The sequence below is a fragment of the Scheffersomyces xylosifermentans genome (assembly GCF_036884685.1).
Source record: "Scheffersomyces xylosifermentans strain CBS 12540 chromosome Unknown RJT20scaffold_7, whole genome shotgun sequence".
In the NCBI taxonomy this organism is placed as follows: domain Eukaryota; kingdom Fungi; phylum Ascomycota; class Pichiomycetes; order Serinales; family Debaryomycetaceae; genus Scheffersomyces; species Scheffersomyces xylosifermentans.
Window position 1 is genome coordinate 677,523 of NW_027042945.1, and position 24,263 is coordinate 701,785.

At 40.5% G+C, this 24,263-nt stretch overlaps 10 protein-coding genes across 10 annotated transcripts; 3 read left to right on the forward strand and 7 right to left on the reverse strand. All coding sequences in view use genetic code 12, as the record gives it.

The window, feature by feature from the left end:
- The first annotated feature begins 1,410 nt into the window (after positions 1-1,410).
- On the forward strand, positions 1,411-2,791 carry RJT20DRAFT_58291 (uncharacterized protein). Its single transcript, XM_064920821.1, has one exon. The coding sequence runs from the start codon at positions 1,589-1,591 to the stop codon at positions 2,438-2,440; it is 852 nt and encodes a 283-aa protein (XP_064772466.1). The 5' UTR covers positions 1,411-1,588; the 3' UTR covers positions 2,441-2,791.
- RJT20DRAFT_58279 (uncharacterized protein) lies at positions 2,662-4,141 on the reverse strand. The gene has a single exon (XM_064920820.1). The coding sequence runs from the start codon at positions 3,912-3,914 to the stop codon at positions 2,883-2,885; it is 1,032 nt and encodes a 343-aa protein (XP_064772467.1). The 5' UTR covers positions 3,915-4,141; the 3' UTR covers positions 2,662-2,882.
- Positions 4,142-6,625: 2,484 nt separating this feature from the next.
- SPE3 (spermidine synthase) lies at positions 6,626-7,522 on the reverse strand (the record flags this gene model as incomplete). Its single annotated transcript, XM_064921776.1, has 1 exon — positions 6,626-7,522. One exon carries the CDS (start codon positions 7,520-7,522, stop codon positions 6,626-6,628), a length of 897 nt encoding a protein of 298 aa, XP_064772468.1.
- A 674-nt stretch (positions 7,523-8,196) lies between these two features.
- Positions 8,197-10,196, reverse strand: RJT20DRAFT_58354 (DUF3112 domain-containing protein). Its single transcript, XM_064920825.1, has one exon. It carries the CDS (start codon positions 9,846-9,848, stop codon positions 8,400-8,402), a length of 1,449 nt encoding a protein of 482 aa, XP_064772469.1. The 5' UTR covers positions 9,849-10,196; the 3' UTR covers positions 8,197-8,399.
- A 376-nt stretch (positions 10,197-10,572) lies between these two features.
- Positions 10,573-12,021, reverse strand: RJT20DRAFT_247 (DUF3112 domain-containing protein; the record flags this gene model as incomplete). Its single annotated transcript, XM_064919362.1, has 1 exon — positions 10,573-12,021. The coding sequence occupies one exon, from the start codon at positions 12,019-12,021 to the stop codon at positions 10,573-10,575; it is 1,449 nt and encodes a 482-aa protein (XP_064772470.1).
- A 1,205-nt stretch (positions 12,022-13,226) lies between these two features.
- RJT20DRAFT_58310 (DUF3112 domain-containing protein) lies at positions 13,227-15,015 on the reverse strand. The gene has a single exon (XM_064920824.1). The coding sequence runs from the start codon at positions 14,707-14,709 to the stop codon at positions 13,243-13,245; it is 1,467 nt and encodes a 488-aa protein (XP_064772471.1). The 5' UTR covers positions 14,710-15,015; the 3' UTR covers positions 13,227-13,242.
- A 307-nt stretch (positions 15,016-15,322) lies between these two features.
- ARE2 (sterol acyltransferase) lies at positions 15,323-16,795 on the reverse strand (the record flags this gene model as incomplete). Its single annotated transcript, XM_064921265.1, has 1 exon — positions 15,323-16,795. A coding segment is annotated over one exon (1,473 nt), but the record flags the coding sequence as incomplete, so codon positions are not given.
- A 2,111-nt stretch (positions 16,796-18,906) lies between these two features.
- RJT20DRAFT_136741 (putative metalloprotease) lies at positions 18,907-19,629 on the reverse strand (the record flags this gene model as incomplete). Its single annotated transcript, XM_064918498.1, has 1 exon — positions 18,907-19,629. One exon carries the CDS (start codon positions 19,627-19,629, stop codon positions 18,907-18,909), a length of 723 nt encoding a protein of 240 aa, XP_064772473.1.
- Positions 19,630-20,325: 696 nt separating this feature from the next.
- On the forward strand, positions 20,326-21,096 carry RJT20DRAFT_130507 (uncharacterized protein). Its single transcript, XM_064917755.1, has one exon. It carries the CDS (start codon positions 20,355-20,357, stop codon positions 21,048-21,050), a length of 696 nt encoding a protein of 231 aa, XP_064772474.1. The 5' UTR covers positions 20,326-20,354; the 3' UTR covers positions 21,051-21,096.
- A 960-nt stretch (positions 21,097-22,056) lies between these two features.
- On the forward strand, positions 22,057-24,167 carry RJT20DRAFT_130509 (uncharacterized protein). The gene is made up of 2 exons (XM_064917756.1): positions 22,057-22,178; positions 22,902-24,167. Exons 1-2 carry the CDS (start codon positions 22,126-22,128, stop codon positions 23,968-23,970), a joined length of 1,122 nt encoding a protein of 373 aa, XP_064772475.1. The 5' UTR covers positions 22,057-22,125; the 3' UTR covers positions 23,971-24,167.
- The last annotated feature ends 96 nt before the right edge of the window (positions 24,168-24,263 follow it).

The following is a 24,263-nucleotide window of genomic DNA, read 5'->3' on the forward strand; positions in this document are numbered from 1 at the left end:
CCATCAGGCAACTTATGAGGGTTATTTATGGTGTAATAGGTGCCATTTATGAGACTGATGTGTAGTAATATAACACTACAGATATACTGAACGGTATTATTACCTCATTAGAGCATCGGTTTACGACATCAAACAAAACAATTACTTTAAAATAACCGTTGTAGGGACCCTTCTGAAGCATCAGCAGGGTTCTTGCAGCTGCAAAGTCGTATACGTCATAGTAATTATCAGTTCTCGCTAAAAGCTAACTCTAAGGGCTTTCTGTCGCTAACTCTCGCTAACTGTCTCTAATCTCATTTCGCTAACTCTCATTAGCTCCCACCTTTCAGTAACACCTCTCACTTACTGTCTCGCTAACCCTCTCTAACTATCTGTGTCTCTCACTTGACTAACACTCTCACTAACTCTCACTAACTCTCACTAACTCTCACTAACACTCTCACTAACACTCCAGTGGTGTCAGTATTCCTAAGACGCATGCACATCAGAATTACACTTTGTCTGTGCGTTAAATACGGGGTAATATTAACTATGCGAGCGGAGTTATGATGACGTGTGTCAAGTGTGTCAACTGTCAAGGGTGCATGAAGTGGGTAAGCAATGGCGAAGTGAAGTGAAGTGAAGTGATAGTGGGAGTGGAATCGAAGTGGCTGTGGTAGTAAAAGTGGAAGAGATATCGAATGAAGAAAGACAGAGGAAACTAGTAGTCTGGAGCTAATCTGGGCTGGAATTTTATAAGTGCTATTATGATTAATAGAGCCAGCTACTGAAAGAGAGAGAGAGAGAGAGCTTCCTTTGACTTGTAATTATGGCAAGCGTGATATGCTCCAGAAATAATGCTCCAGAAATAAGGAGACTGTAATTGCCATAATGATCTCTCGCGGCCATTATTTCTCAACATTAGCTAGTAGAATAAAGGGGATGCCCAATAGACTTCACTTGCTAGAATAATAGTGTGAGCCAGAGACTTTATCAAATAGGAAGAGAGAACCATATCCTTGCAAATTGCCGGTTGTTTGAATTTTGGTTAAATGGCTGCAAATTGATGATGTGAGATCTTGAAATATAGTTTACTTTAAGTTGTAACTTCTATAGCCCTAATTAGTGGATTAGATCTTGATGATTTGACTGTAGACTTCTCCAAGCCAATATGCCATTTCTCATGCTCTTTGCTCTTGTAAAGTGATATTTGTTCATGATATCCACCTAAACATACTCACATCACACTAAAACTGAAGCTCTACAAACACATTAATATAGACACCAATTACAATTCACCACAATAACTATCATTCCATATCATATCGGCGTTTCCCAGCTCCACCATCCACTACTCTCTGGATTACAACTTTCTATGATAAAAAAATGGAGTATCCCCAATAAACAGAATTGATAGTTGAAAATGAGAAATGAGAAATGAAATTTAAAAAGAACTGATACATAAAGTCATATACCACAGTATTTCACAGATGAACTAACGTCTCTTTAAAGTAGACTAACATAAGAAATATTTAATACTTTCAACTTCTTGAACGCAACTGGCAGTTTTGCCGAACCTTTAATCGTCACAATCGTTACAACACCCGCTATGAACTTCAATCTCAAGCGCAAGCAACCTCAGTTGAAAGGTGTCCCGTTGAAGAAGAAGACATTGAACACGAAAAGTGCTTTTCAACATAATACTCAGCAGAATACTTCATCTTCTTCTTCCTCAGAAGAAGAAAGCGAAGAGACACTTTTTGCCAAAAGAATAAAGGAGAAGACCAAGAAAGTAAACCAACAGTTATCTCAGGATGATCCAAATACTCTTTCCACAAGTGAAATTGAAAAGTTGGTCGAAGGTCCCTCTTCCAAGCCATCTAAGCACACGGCCTCAGAAGCTAAGAAATATCTGAAGTACTTATCTCAGTTACTCTTAACCAAAGAGAGAAGGAAACAAGAACAGTTGATTTCGAAACAAGAGCTGATAGACAGAAAGGCTTCTTCCAGAGAAGGGCTTGTATTTGAAAGCGATGAATACAAGAAACAAAAAGATTCAATTCTACTGATGAAAAAGGATGAGAACGTTCGTGATGACAAAGAGAATGATACTTCAAATCTGTCAGCATCATTCTACTCTAGAATCCTCGATTCAACAGATAAGCAAGGTAATGAAAACGATAATAAGAATATTGTCCAAGATCAACAAGACAAGGATACCAAAGACAACATTGAGACACAAGTCAACAGTGAAAAACTACCAAAGGAGAGACCGTTGGCCATTCGTCAAGAAAAGCTAACAGTAAAGAGCTTAACAGACGAAACAGCGAACTCAAAGCCTTTTGGCAAAAACCGCCTCATTCTGAAGTTGACAGAGTTTGTACGAAGCAAGGTAACCCAATCGGAGATAGAGCAATACAGACAGCGCTATTTTGAACGAAAGAGTCGAAGGGAATGGTAAGAATCATAACTTCAATCAGATGCTCCCAAATTACAGAAGAAACTACACAGAAGATTTACATGGTTGGTTTAAAGATTAAGCTGATAAAGTACATTCGTAAGATCATTAATATATGGGTCAGAGACGATTTCCGCTCCGGAAAACTATGAAAGCAAATTCACAGACCGAAGTCAGTATGGAAACAAAGGGACTTGCAACTGCAAAGTCCAATAAATAAGCATCTCAATGTTAATAGCATACCTGAGCGCCTTTAACGTATACTAAATTGGCAACAATCACAACATCACGGTAGTACAAAACATAAAAGTAGTTATTATAATTAGCAATTAGGAATAGATTAGTATATCAGATTGCAATCAAGCGAAACAGCCGCTTCAAATTACAAACGACTGCGACAAGCAGTTGTCACAGTGGAACCTCAAGGTTGAGATGCTCAAGTGCTTTATTTCAAAGCTTCCTGTAAAGCAACAGTGTCCCTGATGTGCTTCTGGTTGCTGATACCAACATCATGGCCAGCCCATTCATTGTCTTCGTCTAAGTCAAAAGGTTTGTCCTTTCCTGAAGGGCCCAAGGGTATGTCACCGACATTGGAGGTAGCCATTCTCTCAACTTCCTGTGCTGAAGGCATGAAGATGACTCTGGTTCCTGGAGACTTAGCCATGTTTTGCAAAGCATCCAAGTATCTAATTTGCATAGCTGGTTTAGAAGCCAAGATGTCGGCAGCCTTTCTCATTAACTTAGCACTCTCAACCTCAGCCTTAGCATTGATAATTTTACCTTCACCAATTCTCTTGGCTTCAGCAGCCATAGAAAGCGAAGATTGAACCTTGTCTGGTAAGGTCAAGTCCTTAATCAAAATGGACTCGATATTTACACCCCAGTCGAAAGCAGTCTTGGCGATGACATGCTCAATGGACTCGGCGATTTCTTCTCTCTTTTCAACAACATCTTGTAAGGTTCTACCACCGATGACGTCTCTAAGAGTAGTTTGTGTCCTCTCAATGATAGCATCATGAATGTTAGCAATCGAGTAGATAGCCTTTTGCGGGTCAATGATGTTATAATAAACCACAGAAGTGATGATCACACTGACATTATCTCTGGTGAAACACTTTTGAGCAGGAATCTCTCTGATATTGATCTTAATACTAACTCTGGTCAATTTCTCAGACCAAGTGTTAACGTATGATAAACCTGGCTCGACTGTTCTGGATAAAGCACCGAAAGTCTGGACCAAACCAACTTCACCCTGTTCGACTTCCTTGTAAGGGTTTGAACAGAGGAAACAGAAAATACCACAACTACCAAAAAGTCTTCCAGCACTACTGATGAAATTTTGGTACCCGTTAGGCTTTGGGATATCGTAGGTTCTTGCAAAGTCCTTGACAACCATCTCAGGCCTAATTGTGGGCTGGGTGTTGATATTATGCTTGTACGAGTCAGGCTCGAAGGACTCAGTGGAGATGTTAGACATAGCGAATTAAGGGGCTTTTAGGGGTTTTGGCGGGGCAAGCAGTTAGTTTCCTTAATTAGTTACTTTGAACTAGAGTTGACTAGTTTACGATCAATGGAATTAGAAAAAACCGAATTGATCTGATGAACAATAAGACGACAGAAAGAAGACCAAACAATGAAAGAAATAAGAAAGGGGAAAAACGGCTGCTATTTATGCATTTTTAGATCTCTGTCTGTCTGTCTGTCGTAGGAATAAAAACGCATGATAATTACAGGGAGAAAAAGAGGGCTGCAGCAATAAGGTTTAATTGTTTGGTTATGGAAAAGCAGACACACAGCCATGCAGCAGATAGACAGACAATGAGAATGCGAAGTGACAGCTCGAAGAGTATGAGAGTGAGAATGTTACAGTGAGGTTATGGAAGTATGTGAACTTGAGAGTATTTGGCCAGACGGGAAAGATTTGTTACGTAAACCTGCGTTGTACTATGCTATGCCAAGGCTGGTGTTAGTGGTATGTAATAGAACAGTAGAGGGAGTGGGAGAGAGTCTCGGAGTGGGTAGGTTGAGCGTTGCTGAAAGAGCAGGTAGAGCACAGTGAAGTTTGCTGATAACGTAGCTAAGCACCGTAGGCAGGTTAACCGTAAGACTGAGAAGCTGGGCGTGATGCACGAATTGGTTAACATAGGAATAGAAAGCAAGAGTCGTACTGCAACAACGAAACAATGGCCGATTTGGGAATATGGACCGAGACTCGGATGTGCAGTGGATGATTAGTATCATTGTTCATTAGTTAATTTAGTCAATTCTGTTAATTCTTGCCTGGGAAGATACGCCAAAATAACCGAGAATGAAAGACATACTCCCTTTCTAGCATATGTGGGCATGTGGATGGCATGTGGATGGCATGTGGATGGGTCATTTGCACGAATTGAATATCTAAAAGAGGACCTTAGATCGTCCTTGTTGGTGGTCACGTCACGCCCTGGAATCAATATGTGGTAGTTATCGGCTATTAGGCTTTAGTGCCCAGTGCGGCTATAACCGATAATTACGTTATTACGTCGCGCGGTGGGGAGCACAGCCATCACGAAACGACTTTTTTTTCTTTTAGACGGTTGGAAACCTGTCCGTAGGGTCTGCTATCTTTTCATTCGTAATCTTTAAGAATGACCGCCACAACACATGGGCCAGGGCCTCTGGTATGACACACAAGAAAATAGCTAATTGCTAGCTCGTCTTACCAAGGTCTTGGTCCCGGTTCTGTGTTCATATATTTTTTTGTGGACTGCCATACAGTACGGAGGTGCTGGGGCTGTCACCTAAAGTTTAATCTGCACAATGGCCATTCTCGGAAGCATCATAACTCAGAAACTGACGGCAGGAAGATCAATTCCTGGGGCGCGGTGAGGCAGACATCATGTGGACCTTTTTTGATAAATTTAAGGGCCGGTGCGGAAGAGTTAGTGCCTTGAGATCATGGAAGATTGTAATTTAATTACGTTGTTTCATTGGTGAGAATGGCTACGGACGAGGTGAACGAGAGGTTTCGAAATTAGGATGAAATCTATGTTTCCACCATACCAATTTTCCACTGGTGACACAATAACCACACTATTCTTACATCTTTTTGCTCCTTGTCCTTACCCCATATTCTGTCGCTATACTTCTACTCAGCCTTGCAGAAAAGTATACGCACTTTGACACATTGTCCCATTAGGAAATAAATTGAAATAGTGTCTGACTGGTACTGAAAACTAGTATGCACCAGCATCGGAACGGTCATTTTGTAGTCACTCTTGCATTAGCAATATCGGTTCTTAATTTTACTTGGTTATAGCCGTTACAACCTGTTTTCTGTTATCAAAAATAGGCTTAGGATAGCCAATTAATGGAATTTACGTTTGAGTCCACGGCTCCACTTATCTGAGGATTGTGAAACTCTCCCCCTTCTCTGTATGGCCCGTTGATTCGTACCTTTAAAATACGAATATCCGTTCTGGTCAAAACTGAAATATACCACGGTTTCAGCATGACCCGTTCTCTAATGGTCTTGTGCCTCCTTCCTATCTTTGTTAATTCCATGTATACCCTCCCAGTAGTATTTTCTGTATACCGTGTGGTGTGGTCTATAGTAGCGACCACTTCCAACTAGTGTAGTATGTGCTCCTTTATGGTTAACCTATCAAGTTTGTGGGGCACACTTTACAATGTAAGTGCTACATTAATGAACAAGCAGATATAGCTTCCTCAGTCGATGTCTGGTTTGACATGTTAAAACAGTGAAAAAGAAAGCAATAAGGTTCAATTCTACATGCATAGCGTTATAGTTGTTCTAAACTGTTGATTTCATTGGACCAATTTCACATCTACGACTTCGATTAATTGCCGCAAAATATAGGGTATATGGTTAGATCTCACTTCAGAATACTTTCTAAGTCTTCATTAGGTTACCCTACTTCACGAAGGTCATAATGTCAACTAGGAGGTTGTCAATAACTTAGATTGAAGGAGGTTGGTCACTTCTACGTCATACTAATTAAACAAAAGGAATATATTCATCGTTTACTCTAAATATTAGCCATTCTTCATTCCTGACTATACTTACAAATAAAACTCGGTCATAACATCATACAAAAGATAATATACAAAAGATGGCACGAATGAAGGCACGTTGGCCAATTCATATCGTCGGAATCGCTATCTTATTAATTACTTTGTATAGTGATGTCAGTCCTTTTTGTTTAAAATTTGGTCAGCCCAAGTTGGCAAGACGAAAGCGGCCTCGTGGATCCTCTTGTTGTAGTATCTCAAGTTCTTAGCCACGTATTCCTCGGACCAATCAAATCTGACTGGCTTGGTGACGTCAGCCTTAGGGTCCTTGGAGCATACCATGAAACCAATAGATCCGGATGGGTAAGTTGGAATCATGGTGTAACCGTACTCAGCAACTGGGAAAACTTGCTTACAGTCCTCCTTCAACTTGGAGATGATAGGCATGTGCAAGAAGATGTTCTCAGCCTGGGTGGTGATGACACCCTTCTCAGTCAAAGCCTCCTTCAACAATTCGAAGTATGGCTTTTGGAACAAAGACTCAGCTGGACCTTCAGGGTCAGAAGAGTCAGTGATGATGACATCGAACTGGTTCTTGTATTCAGCCAAGAACTTGAAACCGTCACCGATGTGAACCTTGGTTCTTGGGTCGTTGTAGGACTTGGACATTTCTGGCAAGTACTTCTTGGAGACCTCAATGACGGTCTCGTCGATGTCACATAACCAAGCTTCCTCAATGGACTCGTGCTTCAAGATTTCTCTCAAAACACCACCGTCACCACCACCGATGACCAAAGCCTTCTTTGGGTTAGGGTGAGAGTTAAGGGCCAAGTGGGTGATCATCTCCTGGTAGGAGAACTCATCACGCTCGGTCACTTGAATACAGTTGTCCAAAACCAATACGTTACCGTAGTCGGTGGACTTAAATACGAGGACGTCTTGGTACTTGGACTTCTCGACGTGCAAAACCTTGTCCACTCTTAAGGACATGGCCTGGCCAGGCCACATGGTGTCGGAGATTTCGGCGAACCAACCATCTTTGATGGCTGGGTGGGTCAATTCTTGGGAGCTCATGTTAGTTTCCAATTGCAATAGCACTGAAGAGTCAGAATGAGAGCAACTACGGAAGAAAAGAAGAGGTAATAATAAAATTTCACCTACAACCCTGGACCCTTGGCTATGTCCCACGATTGAAAAATTTTTCAGATTCTACCAAAGCAACGAACAAAATCTGGAAAATTGGAACACTCACAAGATAAAAATTTCTCAGCCATTTAGCCGATTTAGGAACGTTGTCAGAGATAGGACAATGGGAGAGGAGTGTTGTTAGCGCATTATCGAAGCCAGGGCAGAGTCGAAATGTAATTGTGAAGTGAAGAGAGAGTAGTGTGCAGGGTAGGGGCAGGGGAGGGATCCATTTGCTGAGGGAGAGTATTAAGATAGAAGGGTAGGGTGGAAGCGTGGAAGGGGGGAAGGAAGAAATTAGAGAGATAAATGGTCAAATGCTCATTTATACTCTGGGAAAGGGTGGTTATATCGTTTTTCTCTAATATCTATATATCTACCCACGTATTGTATATCGCTGCAACCTTGATATTGTTTATGCATGGATTGTACATATCTCATACATTGGTCTGCTGATATTGTGAGAAACGAAAGAAGTAACTGAATCCGAGAACCGCTCTACCCACCATTTAAACTTTCAATTCTGTCTACTTCATACATGGTATAGTATACTACAGTAAAATAAGACAATAATATAAATGGTAATAGAATTAATAATAATAAATGAGAATAAAAAGTTTCCTAAATAGTACATCCAATAAATAATGCAGTCTTAGATTAATTTTTTCGTGGGTGAAAAGTTGCTGCGAAAATTTCAGGATCAATTAGAGTCTGAAAATCACACTGTTCCACAATGCTTTTCAAGTAGTTAGACGGCGGACTAAGGTTAGAAAACGAATTCATCTTTATCATCTTGGTCCTTGTCTTCGTATGGGTATGGAGGTCTATGGCTGGTAGTGCCATGAGAAGAAAGTGACGACTCGACGTCAACGAAATTCCACTCATCATCGTCTGCGGAATCATCATGTGTAGGTGCATTGTAGCTATTCTTTTTGTGACGTTCGTCATATTCTCTGGACAGAATATCGTCATCATCGTCATCGTCTCCCTCTTCCTCATCTTCAGATGGGTAATATGTTTGTTCTGCCGTGATGATGGCTCTAACCTTGGCTGGCAAGATATCAGGTCTATAGAATCTCAAATCAACTCTTCCTACCAAATACAAAACATGGCAGAGAGCTTCTAAGAGACCCCAGCACATGTACATGGCAACTGGAGAACAGATACGACTGGCCCTAAAATTAGGTCTAGCCTGGAAAGTAGCAATAGCCCTACCAATAGTTCCAACAAATATGAGAAATGTTGTAGCAATAATTATAAGGATGGATTTGTTGTGACTCAAATCACCTCTTTGTTTTGATAAGCCTTGAACCATGTTGTGATGGTGATGCGTTGCAGCAATAACTCTGATGGCATGACGATGGTTGTGATTTCTCTTCATGAATGTTTCTTCAGCCTTTTGAGCTGCAAATGGTTGAACAAAATAAAATGTATGGAAACTTTCAATCCACCATGGTTGGTAGGTGTATAAATTTTCATCCTTCTTGGTTGGGGCCCAATAGGACAAACCAATCAACGCAATCGAAGTAAAACTGTAGGCAATAACACATGCAGAGGTAAACATAACCACCTTTTTCCAATTTGAAAATGCACTGGTGCTAATATAATCCAAATAGGGAACAAACGAAGCAGTCACAGTAATTCCAATCAATACAACGACAAAAGCATACAAAATAATCATAATTACCCAAAACAATTTACGAGAACCACCAACAGGGTGTCGCCATGTGAATAATCGTTGAGCTAAAATCAAATTCAATGAAACAATGACGATTGCTGGAACGATGCAGAAAACCTCTGAAGTCAACCCCGTGGCAACCCTTGTAATGTCCTTGGCCCAAGCGGCTCTACATCCGAAGCCAACAACCTTCAATATACAATAGCACACCCATCCTAACGTAAGATAGAAGTAATGCCCTCTCGAACAGTTAATGATGAAGAGCCCCAAGTGGATTAAGCCTATTACGAAGAAAATAACGGCAAAAGCAACTGAAGGAGCGAAATCCCAATTGGTGGGATACCCACCAAACAAGTTGATTTGATTGCCAACATTGTATGACACTAAGGCATTTGGGACTTTTGGACCAAGAAGATTCCGAGCAAAGTCGACGGTAGGGCTAATCCCTGTGCCTATATCTGCTCCATTTTTTAGCTTGAAAATGAGCTGGGTTATCCCTGCCGCTGGAGAAGTGTCCGAAGTGTTATACTGGGACATGTGTCTTTCTAGTTAAAAACGGGTAGGGGAATTAGGGTGATGGAAGAAAGACACAGTGTTGTCTTCAAAAACATCCTATTTTTAATTAATGACTTGTCACTGCAATATATATACTAATATTCTATTATGAGTGTTCCAGCAAGGATAATATTTATTGCCTTTTTTTGCTGTCCCCATAAATTTCCTATTTTAGCAAAGTACTGCATATATCGTATCTGGGGCCCTATATGACCATCACATTTAGACAAAGGTACAATGTATGACTACCTAAGCTAAGCTTATGCCTCAAGAGATGTTCGTGAATTTATGGCAGCGAACTTGTTCCGTCGCGAGTGGCACAAAACTTAGCTTCTTTTTATAGAAAAGTAATCAATCAGCTTTCATCGCTTCTTTAGCGTTATAATGTATGATAATTATAGCGTGACAAACTTGCCTAATCCGGCAGTTATAAGTCCCGCAGACACCAAAACCCATACATTGAGTGTACAAAATACAAGAGCTATGATGGGGTGAATTAGCACGAGGCACATATTGTTGCATGAGTCACGTGATTGTTGCCTTGAGCTGACTCATTGCTGCATTGGGAGGGTTTTATGTTATTGCATTCTTCTTAGATGCTTTTGAGGAGATGCGTAGATTGTCTCACGGGGTATCTTTCTTTATCTGTGTGACATAGAAAGGTCATGGGAAGAATAACTAAAAATATCGTAAAATGCTGTAGACTCTAGAAGACGAACTCGGAATGATTACTTCTGACGTCTGATTTCTCATTCTTGTCGTAGGGGTAGGGTGGTTTGTGGTGATTATAACTTGTATCAGAAGAGTCTTCGACATCAACAAACTTCCACTCGTCATCCTCTTGGGAGCTCTTGCTTCCGTAGAAGTGATCGTCCCTGAATCTTCTTTCAGACTCAACTTCACTTCCAACATCATAATCTTCTTCTTCTTCTTCGTTATCAGATGGGTAATATGTTTGTTCGGAAGTAATAATTGCTCTGACTTTGGCTGGTAATGTGTCTGGTCTGTAGAACCTCAAGTCAACTCTTCCAATAAGGTAAATGAGATGAACAAAGACTTCCAGTACACCCCAACAGAAATACATCAAGATGGCAGATGATTCTGGTCCACTATATCCGTAAGGAACAGGCCTGAATGTAACAATACCTCTACTAATAGAGCCGATTAATGTGAGCGCTGTTGTGGCAATGACAATAATAATAGATTTGTTATGCTTTAAGTCACCTCTTTGGTTCGATAAACCTTGAACCATGTTGTGATCATGATGTGTAGCAGCAATAACTCTGATAGCGTGACGATGGTTGTGGTTTCTCTTCATGAATGTCTCTTCAGCTTTTTGAGCTGCAAATGGTTGAACAAAGTAGAATGGATGGAAACTTTCAATCCACCATGGTTGGTAGGTGTATAAATTTTCATCCTTCTTGGTTGGGGCCCAATAGGACAAACCAATCAACGCAATCGATGTCATACTGTAAACGAGAAGTAAGACGGAAGTAGCCTGAACAACATGTCTCCACTTATTGTATGCTGCGGTACTCATATAGTACAAGTAGGGTACAAGCGAGGCCGTAATTGCAATAGCGACAATGACACTAACACCAGCATACAAACCAATCATAAAGCCCCAAAACAACTTACGGGAACCACCAACAGGGTGTCGCCAAGTAAATAATCTTTGGGCCAATATAAGATTGATGGAAAGAAGAATTGTCACAGGGACAATACAAAGGACTTCACTTGCCAACCCTATTGGAAGTTTTGTAATATCCAACGACCAGGAAGCTCTCATTCCAAAACCAGTTACTTTCATCATACAATGAAATACCCAATACAAAGACATCCAGAAGTAGTGGCCCCTAGAAAAGTTAACAGCGAAGAGAATTAAATGAAAGAGTCCCAAAACTGCAAAAACGACAGTGAATACCATGGCTGGAGCAAAGTCTGCCTTAGTCACATATCCTCCAAACAAGTTATTTTGATTTCGAATATTATATTCAAGTAGGATGTCTGGAAGCTTTGGCCCTAATAAACCTTGACCCCATTTAAGGACCTGTGCTATTCCAGTTCCCTTATCTGGAACACCCTCCTGCAAATGGAAGACAAGATTCATCAAACCTGCCACAGCAGAGTCATCTGATTCATTATAACTCCTCATGTTGAAGCTATCAATAAGTTGATGCTGTGGTTATTGATAAAGAATATTACACTTTAATGAGAGAAGTACTTCGTGGCTTACTTACAAATTTTTCGAGACTAAATTATAGGTTATATATATAATTCTATTAGGAGAAAAAGAGAATTCTTCTCGTGATGGAGGAGAATCGAATTTCATTATGCTGCTAAGGGTTGCAAACAGCCTCAAAATACTCTAATTGTCTAAAAAAAAAGATGGGGAAGCGAACAGATGGACACTAAAAAATATTCAGCAGGTGATCCTAAAACATACTGCTTCTGGATACATGCATCAAATAAAGGTGCATTCACACGAAGAAGCCAGGAGGAGATTCCCAGCCGTCTCCGAAAATCGACAACCCGATGATTTGTAATTTCCACATCCGACAGTAAAAATTACCGTTTCAAGTAAGAAGTGGTGGCACGATGGATCCCCCTCACAGCTAAAGTAAAATATTTTTAGATGAAAGGAGGCAGTCTATAGTAAAGTAGGCGGGAAATTGCCCTCACATACGCAGGAATGTGGGGTTTTAAATTGCCTCGATTGTGTGGAACTCTTTGTATCTTTCGGTGCGCACTAAAGTATTGCAACAAAGATTCATTTAATGGCACTCCCCTTTAAAATATCTCGTATAAACCGTAAAAGCTAATATCTAGATAGCAGTGATTTGCTATTTGCTATTTGCTCTTTGATATGTATATGAATGACGGACCAGACATATAGTAGTACGAATTGCTTTATCATAAATGCTCGAAGAAGACGATCATCCGGAAATAGTACAAGATTATTAAAAAATATATAGCAGCGTCTTTTGAAATTCTTAAATTATCCGCAACACGACAATGTAGAAAGACTTTACATGAAAAGATGACCTTTTAATATCATGTATTTGTTAAGTCTTATCTTCGAATTAAACTGTAAAGACACGTGCCTCACAATACAAAAGTTCGAAATTTTGTTGGACTTATGCAGCATTTCACATGGCTGCAAAAACGAACTCTTTACGATTCTCTTCTACCAATAGTTTATCCTCCTTGCGATTGGTTTCAATATGTGTATGGATCCATGAATCTGTTGTTCCAACTATGGATTTACATATCTGTTTAAAAATCTGCAATTATGCATTGCGGCAAGCTTCAAAAGTGGAAAATCTAAGAGCACTAATAAGTTGATGCAATTCTTCTTGCTATTTCTTGCAACTTTCTAGAAGAAGAACTCGTCGTCTGAGTCGTTATCTAAGTCACTCTTTTCCATATCTTTTCTGTGGCTAACTGGCATTATGTATCCGTAAACGGGTGGTTGTCCAAAGTTAAGAGCCTCGTCGTCACTATGAGCAACATTGTCCAAATCATTGGAGATTAATTTATCTTCAGCCGTGTCTTCCCCTTCTCCGTTATCCTCTCCATCAGAATACATTTCATCTTCTTCATCGTCACTGACTATAACAGACTGTTCTGCAGTAACAATAGCTCTAACTGTCGCAGGTAGAATATCAGGCCTGTAAAATCTTAAATCAACTCTGCCAATTATGTACATAGCATTAATCATAGTTTCGAATCCACCCCAGCACACATACATAGCAGATTTTTGCCCTGCTGGACCTGTTACACTACTTGCCCTCGCTTGGAAAGTCACGATTCCTCTCAACATTGCACAAATGAACAACAAAACTGTAGAAATGATGACAATGAACAAGGAGGTGTTGTGCGATAAATCACCTCTTTGATTATTCAAGCCTTCTACCACGTTGTAGTGATGGTGGGTAGCTGCAATAACTCTTATAGCATGACGATGGTTGTGGTTCCTCCTCATAAAAGACTCTTCAGCCTCTCTAGCTGCTCCCTTTTTAACGAAATAGAATACACTGAAGCTTTCCACCCACCAAGGTTGATATGTGTACAAATTTTCGTCTTTTTTTGTTGGTGACCAATACGACAACCCAATCAAAAGAGAGGCCGTCAATGTGTAGATAATAATCGTGACAGAGGTGAACTTGACCAAGTTACGATAGATATTGTACATCCTGAAGTCTAACCCATACTCGTAAGGAATCACAGAAGCAAGAATGGTGAGTAGAGTCAAGATTAGTACAAATATATACAATCCAAGCATAATTCCCCAGAACAATTTTCGTGAACCACCCACAGGATGCCTCCAAGTGAATAGTCTTTGGGCCAAAAGCAAATTTGTAGAGACCAATAGAATGGAAGGTAGGACCAAAAACACTTCGCTGCCGACACCTGTAGGCATTCTTTGGATGTCTTGAGCCCATAGCAACCTCATAATAAAAGATATCATTCTAACTAAGCAAGTGAATGCCCAAAATAAAGATAACGTGAAGTAATGTCCCCTAGAAACATTTAATGAGAAAATAATCAAATGAAGTATAATAAAGGTCCCGAAAACTCCGCTGAATACACCGCATGGAACAATATCAACACTAGTTGGATATCCGCCAAACAAGTTATTCTGGACTGTAACAGCATAAGCAAGAATAGACTTGGGAATATGAGGCCCTACCAAATTATGTCCCATGTTAAGAATAAGTTGAACCCCCGTGCCTTTGTACATGGCATGGTTGAGAAGCAACATAAGGTCATATACGCCTCTTGAAGCTGGCCAGTCTTTATCGCCTACCACTGTATTTCCGTTAAGTATTGTAGTCTCCATTTGCAGCCTATTGTCTCGAATTCACCCGTAATTTTAACTGGATTCTACCTATCTCTCTCCTCTTCGATAAAAGAAATGAAATGGTAAAAACTCTTCACTACTTTGGGAGGAGAGGGGGTAGTTCTCCATCTTCATTAGAATACTACTTCGGTATAACACTGCATGAGGTTGGAACCTGCTCGGCACGTACTGCACTCTTGCGTCCTAATACAGTAACCGCCTATACATTTAGCTTTGACACATGCACTTATCGGTTCCATAAAATATGTTCTGCAGGGTTCCTAATGGGGTAAGCGAATAATTCATTCCATAGATAGATAGGCCACAGTTCTTGGACAACATGGCCAGCATTGGCATTCGGAGTGGAAAGCAGGGTATGCAAGGGGGAGAATGCTAGGGTAAAACAGGGTTTCGGTGTTGGAGTAAAAAGCCCAATAGGGAAGAAATACGGAGAAAAAGAGGCTCGGAGTTGGAGAAGAGAGAACCTCAAATTAAAAATGAAAAAGACATTGGAAATATCATATGGCTTATTGTTTAACTTCTGAAACGTAACAGCCGTTCTATAAGCCCCGTTATAGTAAAAAGACTATTTTATATGGTAGATAGAACCTAATTAATACACCAAGTACAACGTACAGACCATACTGGGTCCCGAAATAAACCCAAACCAGCAAATGACATTTCCCAAAACCTTCTTATCTCTCATGTACTTGGTTCTACTTATCATAACCAATGGAATCTGCGACATTTGCAATAGCAAAAGATAACCTCTTAGGTTTTCAAATATAACATACATCACTAATTCGTGGATTACACTGGATAGTATAAACGTCATAAGCGTAGCCTGCATTTTATTGAAATGGAATGCACTGATTGAAGAGTGGTAAACATGCCTCAATAAGAACTTATGCACTGGAACATTCCAGATTCTACTGAATTCCGACCAGTCAGTACATGACCACCAGGCACCGTAGAATTCACGATCAGCAAAGCGACTTAATTCGGCGATAGCATTGAGAATTGAATCCCAAATCAAGAAGAAAGTGAATAGGTACTCCATTAAGAAAGGAGGTATCATATCAAGGAGAATAAACAAGTACTTGACGAACCTCTGTGAAAATGGTAATTTGCGGACCTCGATACATTCCAATACCAAGGGATACATCCACTTTTGAGCTACGGCAATCATCAAGAAGATGATACCAAAGATGGCCGCAATCTTAGCGAATACATACGACCATCTTATTCTCTCAGTTCTAGGGTAGTTTAACGTGTAAACAACTGTTGGAAACATGGTATACTCGAAGAAATTGTGGATGTTGATATTTTGAGGAAATCTGATGATGTTATTGTACTGTAACTTCTGCAAACTCCATGAAATACGTTTTTCGTCGAATTCATATTCTTCCTTAGAAACCGTGGTAGCATTTGACTGGAATTCTAATTCAAATTTACAGAATTCGATACTGCTTTTAAGCAAAGTCTTTGTATCTTCCAAGTCGTGACCCTCTGGTAAGGCTTTTCCATCGACCTCAAGTTGCTTGAGGTACAGTTCTGCAAATCTTAACTCTTTGAGTATCTTCCAAAGATATCCATTGTAAAAACCGTATGAATGCATCTTCATAAGGAATACTAAACTATGCAACACCAAGAAGACTTTGGCTATCCAAGGAAAGTTCATAACTCTGGCCGAAGCGAAGACTAACCAGAAGGAAAGATGGAAAACTTCGTAAATCGATTGAATTATCCAACCTTGTTTTGACCAAGAGATCCATCTCTTTTCACAAGCCACTTGAATAAAGTAAACCACATAAATAGAAAGGTACATTCCAAGATCCGTAAGACCAACTTTGAAGACATCTTTAGTCAAAATTTTGACCACAGGCCACTCAAGAAACGATACAGAATGCTCAAAGTAGATATGTACCAAGTTGCTCAACATGAAGAATGCCGTTCCTAACCAGAATAGCACGTAGAAACCGAAGAATTCAGACTCTTTAATATACGAAGCATCGAAAATCGTAGAACTCGTTTTATGGAACTTGATATCTCCGAATTCCGACACAAATTTATGCTTATGCTTGTCACTTCTGCGTCTGTTCAATCTGATAGTGGAAGTTGTACTCAATTCCTCAATTATGGACAGCAAAGGTTTCGAATCCGTAAGTTCTATGGCTTCATCGATTGTCAGGGGCGTTGGTTTGTGGCCTCTGTATTTCACCTTGAAGATAGCCTGATTGACCTTGACTTCTTCCTCTGTTGACCCGGAGGCGGTGGTATCTTCCGAAGTCTCCTTATCAACAATGGTACTTTCGGATCCGCTTTCTGCCAACGTCGTGGGATCTTCCAGGGACTCCTTGGAGGTGTCCTCATCGCTGGAGGACGACGATTCCACGTATTCATTGTTGAAATCCAACGATTTCCGGCGGTTGTAGTTTTTCGATAAGATATCGAGATTTTGTGACGTCGTTGTTCTTCCCATGGCGGATTTGTTATGTAAATGGGGTATCTTTAACTGCCCTTTCTATCGGTAGCAATGATTAAGGAGTGAAAAATTACACTGTTAAGGGTGGGGCGAAAATGGTCAATTTGCACTCACAGAAGTCCCAGTAAAAAACGTAGTCCGTACCCAAATCTCGAATTTCTTTCCAAGTCCACACTAGTCCGAAGTCCGAATCCACACTATCTGTCAACTTTTCAATCTAAAGCAATCGAATCTACTCCGAAGAAACATTACTTTCCATCCTTGCCATTATATATACTGTGCCATAGTTAAGAGCTTGGATTCGGACATCCTGCATATATACCAGAGATTATGTACTATCAGGAACAACTCCGGTACATGCCGTCGATGTACATCACACATGGACGACAGTACATCAGCAACACATCCGCAACGCATACACTACTAGTGTACGGGCCCCCAAAATTCATACGAATGAGCTCCGAAGATACCGTGATGGAAGTCATGGGAAGCAATGGAAGATGGAGAAGGAATGGAAAAGGAGACGAAAGGAATGGGAAAAGGAATGATTACGGGTTACGGCTGAAAAATCACAGATAACATTAACATTAACATTATTACGGCTCCGGACATGAAAGTTCCACAATATCCACATTCCTTTACTTTCGGAGTTGATGGAGGGAGGTTATTTCCTTTCTCGTATGTGTGACCTTTTTGCAGTTGGTTTTTAAGGGAAGTGCTGAAGTGATAGAGATGAGGGTGTGGGAGACGACGGGGGTCATGGAATGGTAGAATAGATAAATAGAGTATATAGTTATGTAAGGGCGGCGGTTAAACTCGGCTTATAGTTTCTCGGTATAAGCTCTCAAGGTAGATGGGTAGGTGGTAAGTATGTAGTTAGGTTAGTTAATTAGTTAGGTAGTTAGGTAGTTAGGTAGTAGGTAGTTAGGTAGTTACTTAGTTAGGTAGTTAATTAGGTAGTTATTTAGGTAGTTAGTGACTGAGAGCACATTACGTGGGGTATTATCTCTCTATGTATATTCGTAGAGGTATGCTAGCTATTAAGTGTAGGTAGGTAACTATATTTGTCTAGGTAATAGGCTATTTTATGTATAGGTAAGTTATCTATATATTATAGGGAGGTTATCTATATATTATAGGGAGGTTATCTATATGGTGTATGGTACATTATACGGGACCTCATACGGGCTTCATACGGGGCCTTCATACGGGGCCTTCATACGGGGCCTTCATATGGGGCCCCCATATGGGGCCTTTCTAACGGGGTAACAACTCCCACGCCATGAGTTCTTCTATTTCTCTATATACAAGTAGCTTTCATGGAGTTGTTGCCGGATTCGGGCAGGAATATGAAAAATATGAAAACCTGGTTATAATATAATAGCCCAGATCGCAGGTTTAGATGGTTCTACCGTACTGAAGAATTGGTTCTTGAATTGGGTAATTGGGTAATTGGGTAATTTGGGTTCGGATGTGGAGACGGTCTGAAAATGAGTTTTCTCTGCATTTTTGGGCTTCCGGTCTTTCTCTTTTAGCAACAATTGAAAAAGGTGTCCCCTCCTTCTAGCCAAGATGAGAAGAAGCAGAAGAAGAAGAAGTCCCCTCTCGTAAGGTCCTTTGGCTCGTGCAATTTTATAGTTATATGTCTCTCATTATTTTCAACCCCACCAACTTCTCTAGCTTCACCAGCTTTACCAGCTTCACCAGATTCTCTAACGGTATACTCTCTCAAATGGCCGGGTGTCATTGAAACATGACTGCCATACGGCATTGACAACCTTCTCTGCCTCCGCCTTATCCTTACAGGCCGGGTTAGCACTAACAGACAAAATAGCTCTTCTCTTGATGCACAGCTGGAATTTGCGGCCAAAATCCCCCAAACCAGTCTTCTTGATCTCGTTGAATATACGACACTCTCCAGAGAGCATCGAGGCACGGATCTCAGTACAAGCGTGGTGCTTCAAGTCGTTCAAATCCACATCGAATTTGAGATGGTCATATACATGCACCAATTCGTGGGTCAAAACGTCCTCCAATTGCCATTTTGACTGGATACGATTAGCACATAACAAGATTCCTTCCTCGGGGTGGAATCCACCGCCCTTTAAGTCGTCACAGACATCACATATTATATTAGACTTGTTAAGAATCTGCTTCTTATCCTTGGTCAACTTTCTTACATGTTCCATCATAAAAGTCACAGATGGTGAGTATGTCAACATCCAGTCTCGGAACTCTACACATTGCTTACATTGGTCGGGAAGAAATTTGTTTTGGTAGTCAAACTCAAACTGTTCCTTCTCTTGAGCATCCATTCCAAGCCCAGTACGATACAGTAAAGACCGTCTCCACCACTCAAAACCACCCATTTTTTCGGGAGGAGAAACCTCCAAGTTGTGGGGATTTGGTATTTCTGCCTTGGGAATCTGTGACATTGGCGATATCTCTCGAAATATTCGTAAAATCTATATATAATCAAGTATGAAAACTTTGTTGAAACTTGTAAAAGTGAAAAGTTTTGACATATAGTAGGAAAACATCCACGCCGCAGCATAAATAGTCGCGACATTGTATAATGAAGAATGTCGGCATATTTATAGAGGTTGTTAGTGCTTTGGGGTTGTTAGTGCTTTGGGGTTGTTAGTGGAGTGATTTGATTTGTAAATTGGATAATGGACATATCTACGGCTTAAAATCCATTTACCATGTTAGTCATTTTGTTTTAAGATTCGTTCGTTCAACTCAGAACCACCATTGTTATCCATATCCACATTAAATTCATACCATCTTCCCCATGGCATCATGGTCTCTTTGTATGAGAAAAGAGCAGAAGGGGCCATTAAAATTGCAAGTCAAACATCAGGTCAAGAAATATGGTGATCCCAATCAGAGAAATACAAACTATCACATTTTCACTACCCACATAACCATAAAATACATCCATATCACAACTAACGTCCATTAAACTCCACCAGAGAGATTACTTCTCCACTAAACACCTCCCATAGCCAAATGTCGTCGTTTGCAGCCAATGTCGCACCGGCTCTCGAAGCCTAACCACGACACGCGACATTTCACATCCATCGAAGAGAAGCTCATCAGAAGTTTTTAGCAGTAAGACGAGTTGTTGTAGTTTTAGCCATTATATAGTGTAGATAACATGGTTTCGAACATATGGGTTGCGGCAGCAGACAACCAGAAGACTCTTGTAGAATCGTACATTAATTCCGGGGAATTTACCCCCAATTCGAAGGACCCTAATGGGTATACTCCGATCCATGCTGCTGCATCTTATGGACATATTGGTTTACTTAAGTACTTAATTAACGAGAAAAATGGTGATATAAATATACAAGACAGCGAAGGAGACACTCCGTTGCATCATGTTGAAGATTTGAAAGCGGCAAAGTTCTTGGTTGAGGAGTTACATGCGGATTACAAGATCAAGAACAACGACGGATTGACTGCTGCTCAGTACATCGAAGAAGACGACGAATACCCCGAAGTTGTGGATTATTTGAAGAGTTTGGCACATGACAAGCCCGAGAGAACTTTGGAGGACCAACAAGCTCAAGAATTTATTAAGTCATTGCCAGCTCCTGGCACTATTGATGGCCACGAGATTCGTTATACCATGGAAAACGATCCAACCGATGGTAATGAAGAGCCTCTCACAGAAGCTGAATTGGAGGAGAGAAGAAAGAAGATCGAAGCCATTTTGAATAGTGAAAACCCAGAGGAGGCCTTAAGAGAGCTTGTCAAAAACGCTGTTCATGATGGTATGAGTCAGTTCAGACAAGAGCAGGCGCAAGCAGAGTCTGAGGAGGGTCCTTCATCGAAAAGAAGAAAGGATTAGGATGAGGATGAGGATGAGGATGAGGATGAGGATGAGGATGAGGATAAGGATTGAAGACGAGAGTAGAGATGCTGATAAAGGTGGCTCTTCCATAATAGTATTCTACAAGCAAATTTGCTTCAATTAGAGGTGTAGAGCTGTGGTCTTTGGCAGTTGAAAAAGCCGTAGGAAAATGTCCTCAACAAGACTGGATAAATGGCAATTCTTTGAAGTCATATCGAGTATTCTTATGTATAATATTAGAGCTGATACACAAATAGGTTAATACAGAGACAGTAAAATTCTACTGTACCAATTGCCTTTACTTAAAATTACCATCTCTTTAGTCGAGCGTAAGATAACGTGCTTGACGGCTAATTCATGGTTATTACTCATACAATGTATAGATAACACAAGGAGTCCCAAATACTTTAACTCTCTTCCATAATACGGAGACATGAACTTCTCCATAAACAGTGAGCTATAGTGATACCTCCAACATTACTCTATCTGTTTCTCTGTGTATCTACCTACCTATCCACCAATCTTCCTATCCACAATCTTCGTATTCATCTCCTACCAACCACAAGCTCACGCCTTTTTTTGCAATTCTGACCAAACCCATCATATTTCATAATATACGCGATCTCCACCCAGTAAAAAAAAAGAATTGAACATACACATCTTCAATGCTAACTACATCCCACCTCCACCTCCACCTCTCTTCCCTCTTCTTTCACTCTACAAACCACCCAACCATTCACTAAATCTACTTCTCCTCCTTCACCTCCTCCTTCAACCACCACCACTACCACCCAACTTTACTCTCCTCCTCCTCCTCCACCACAATTTTAGATTACTACATTACTAAATCTCCCGCCGATAAGCGAACACGGTAGCGCAGCACCACCCTAACAAATTTTTCACGCGGCCGCACCCTTTTGCCAGTAGTGTGCAATCGTCGAATTTTTCACTTTTTAGCGGAGTTTGCAGTGGGGAACGAGGTTGGTTAATGTAAGAATAGTTCTTTTTAGACCAAGTTAGGGATAGTAGAGAACTACTAGATAATAGAGATAGTTGCCAGAAAGCAGTAGTGATGTCTTCCGCTTTTGCCACCTTCCTTTCGAAGGTAATTCCACTGAATGATATGTAAGTATAAGGAAGGAGTACAACCATGTCGTATGGGTGTTGTATAGGAGTTGAGTTGGGGAAGAATTGGATGAAGAATGGGTGAAGAATGGGCGAAGAATGGGCGAAGAGCTCGGGATTGGGTCGAGTTTAGATGTGGATGTGGGTGTGGGTATGTGTATGAGGCTAGCAGGAAGAGTAGGAGAGAAGGAGAGAAGGGAGAGTGGAAGTGCCTCTCTACCTAGGATAAGAGAGAACCACCAAGGAACCAACAAAGAATCATTGGTTTTATTAGAACTGAACCATTGGCTTTAACTACAATTGAAGCATTGGTGTAACTACAATTGTCTTTACTACAATTGTCTTTACTACAATTGAACCATTGGTTTAACTACAATTGAACAATTTCATCAAGTCTTTTACTCCTTTTGTCGTTTAATCTGTTGATTTGTTTGCATTCTTTCCAAGAACCGTTAATGTTGTTGTTGCTTTCCATATGGAACTGGGTGTTGGTTCTAACATGTGGATCAGCATTTACTATTTCCATGGTTCCAAGGTTATCCACTAGTAGATGCCACTAATGAACCACCATCTACGCTTCTCCTAATGGATATCACTAATGAACCACTGTCTACGCTTTTTCCCAATTGATACTATCATGATATCATTATCAATTTACACCAACAACACTCTTATGAACCATATATATAAAAATATCCAAGTTACTAACATTATTTCTCACAGCTTCGCCAGCCAACAGAAGTACTCCGTCGAGGAGTTACAGGCCATGACCATTTTCCAACGTCTTGCCGTCAACGACTGGCGTTTGGAGTTCATTACTCTCTCTTTCATTACGGTGTTTGTATTCTTGTTTGCTATAGGTGATTGGTACAACAAAAGATTGGTGGTCAGCTACTTGGAATCTCTTAGAGGTGCTTTTGAAAAGAACTTCTACCAATACGGTGTCTCTCCAAAGGACCTTTACATCAAGGACAACTCGGAAAGTTACGCTTCTTATGCCACCGGAAGAAACAACATCGCCAAAGTTAACATTACCATCAAGTTGAAGCCAAGACACAACCTCTTTGTATGGGTTTTGGAAACTGTCTTGTCGTTCTTCGCTTCCAGCGTCCAATTACCAGAGGACAAGGTTGATTTCGTCATTACTCCAGCCAGATCTGCTGAGTACGACAACTTTATTGCTGCTATTGTTTCCAAGTTAGGTATGAACGAACACAGAAAGTTCAACTACTTCTTGTCTTTGACCAAGACTTCCGACTCGACCAACTTGCCAGAATCGTTTGTCTACATGAGTGAAGCCAACGAGTTCCAAGAGAAGATCACTACTCCAGAATTGAAGAAGGCCTTAACCTTGCAAGCTGCTTCTTTCATCAAGTACATTGCTGTTACTGACCAACCCGTTGAAAAGCCAGAGTCCATTCAAGAATTCTTGCCACAAAGAAAGATCATCTTTTCTACCAGTCTTGTGTCCAACTCTGCTCAACTCCAACAAATTGGCCAGATTTTGGATGCTTTGTTCTCTGTCGTTGACAAGTTAGCCTCGAAGGAGATCTCTTTCAAGCCAGAAGCTTTGAAGAAGGTTGTCAAGACCAGAGAAAGCGAGATTTCCAAGATCCAGAAGATCAGAGAAGAGATCAAGCAAGAAGAATTAGCTGCTGAAAAGGCCAAGTTGAGAAGAGAAGAGAGAGACAAGTTGAGAACTTTGTCCAGAGAAGAGCAGATCAAGGCTGAGAAGAAGGCTCAAGAGAAGAAGCAGAGAAAGCAATTGAAGAAGAACAAGGTTAGAATGTAATTAACCATTTGGTTTTCTCTACATTTCTCTTCTCTTGGTTATAAAAGAGTCCCATGGGATTTCATTCCAGTAGACACATCGACCATACGTAGGCACTATCATTTAGTTGTCATATGCTGACATTCAGTACATTCACTCTTTAATTATGTAAAAAAGGATAAATATATACTTTAATACACGTATACTGATATACTGATATACTGATATAACTGTATAACTCATAGATATGAATCATGAAACCGTTCATTCAAAATATATGCAGATCCATAGCCCATATAAGCTCATAATAAGAT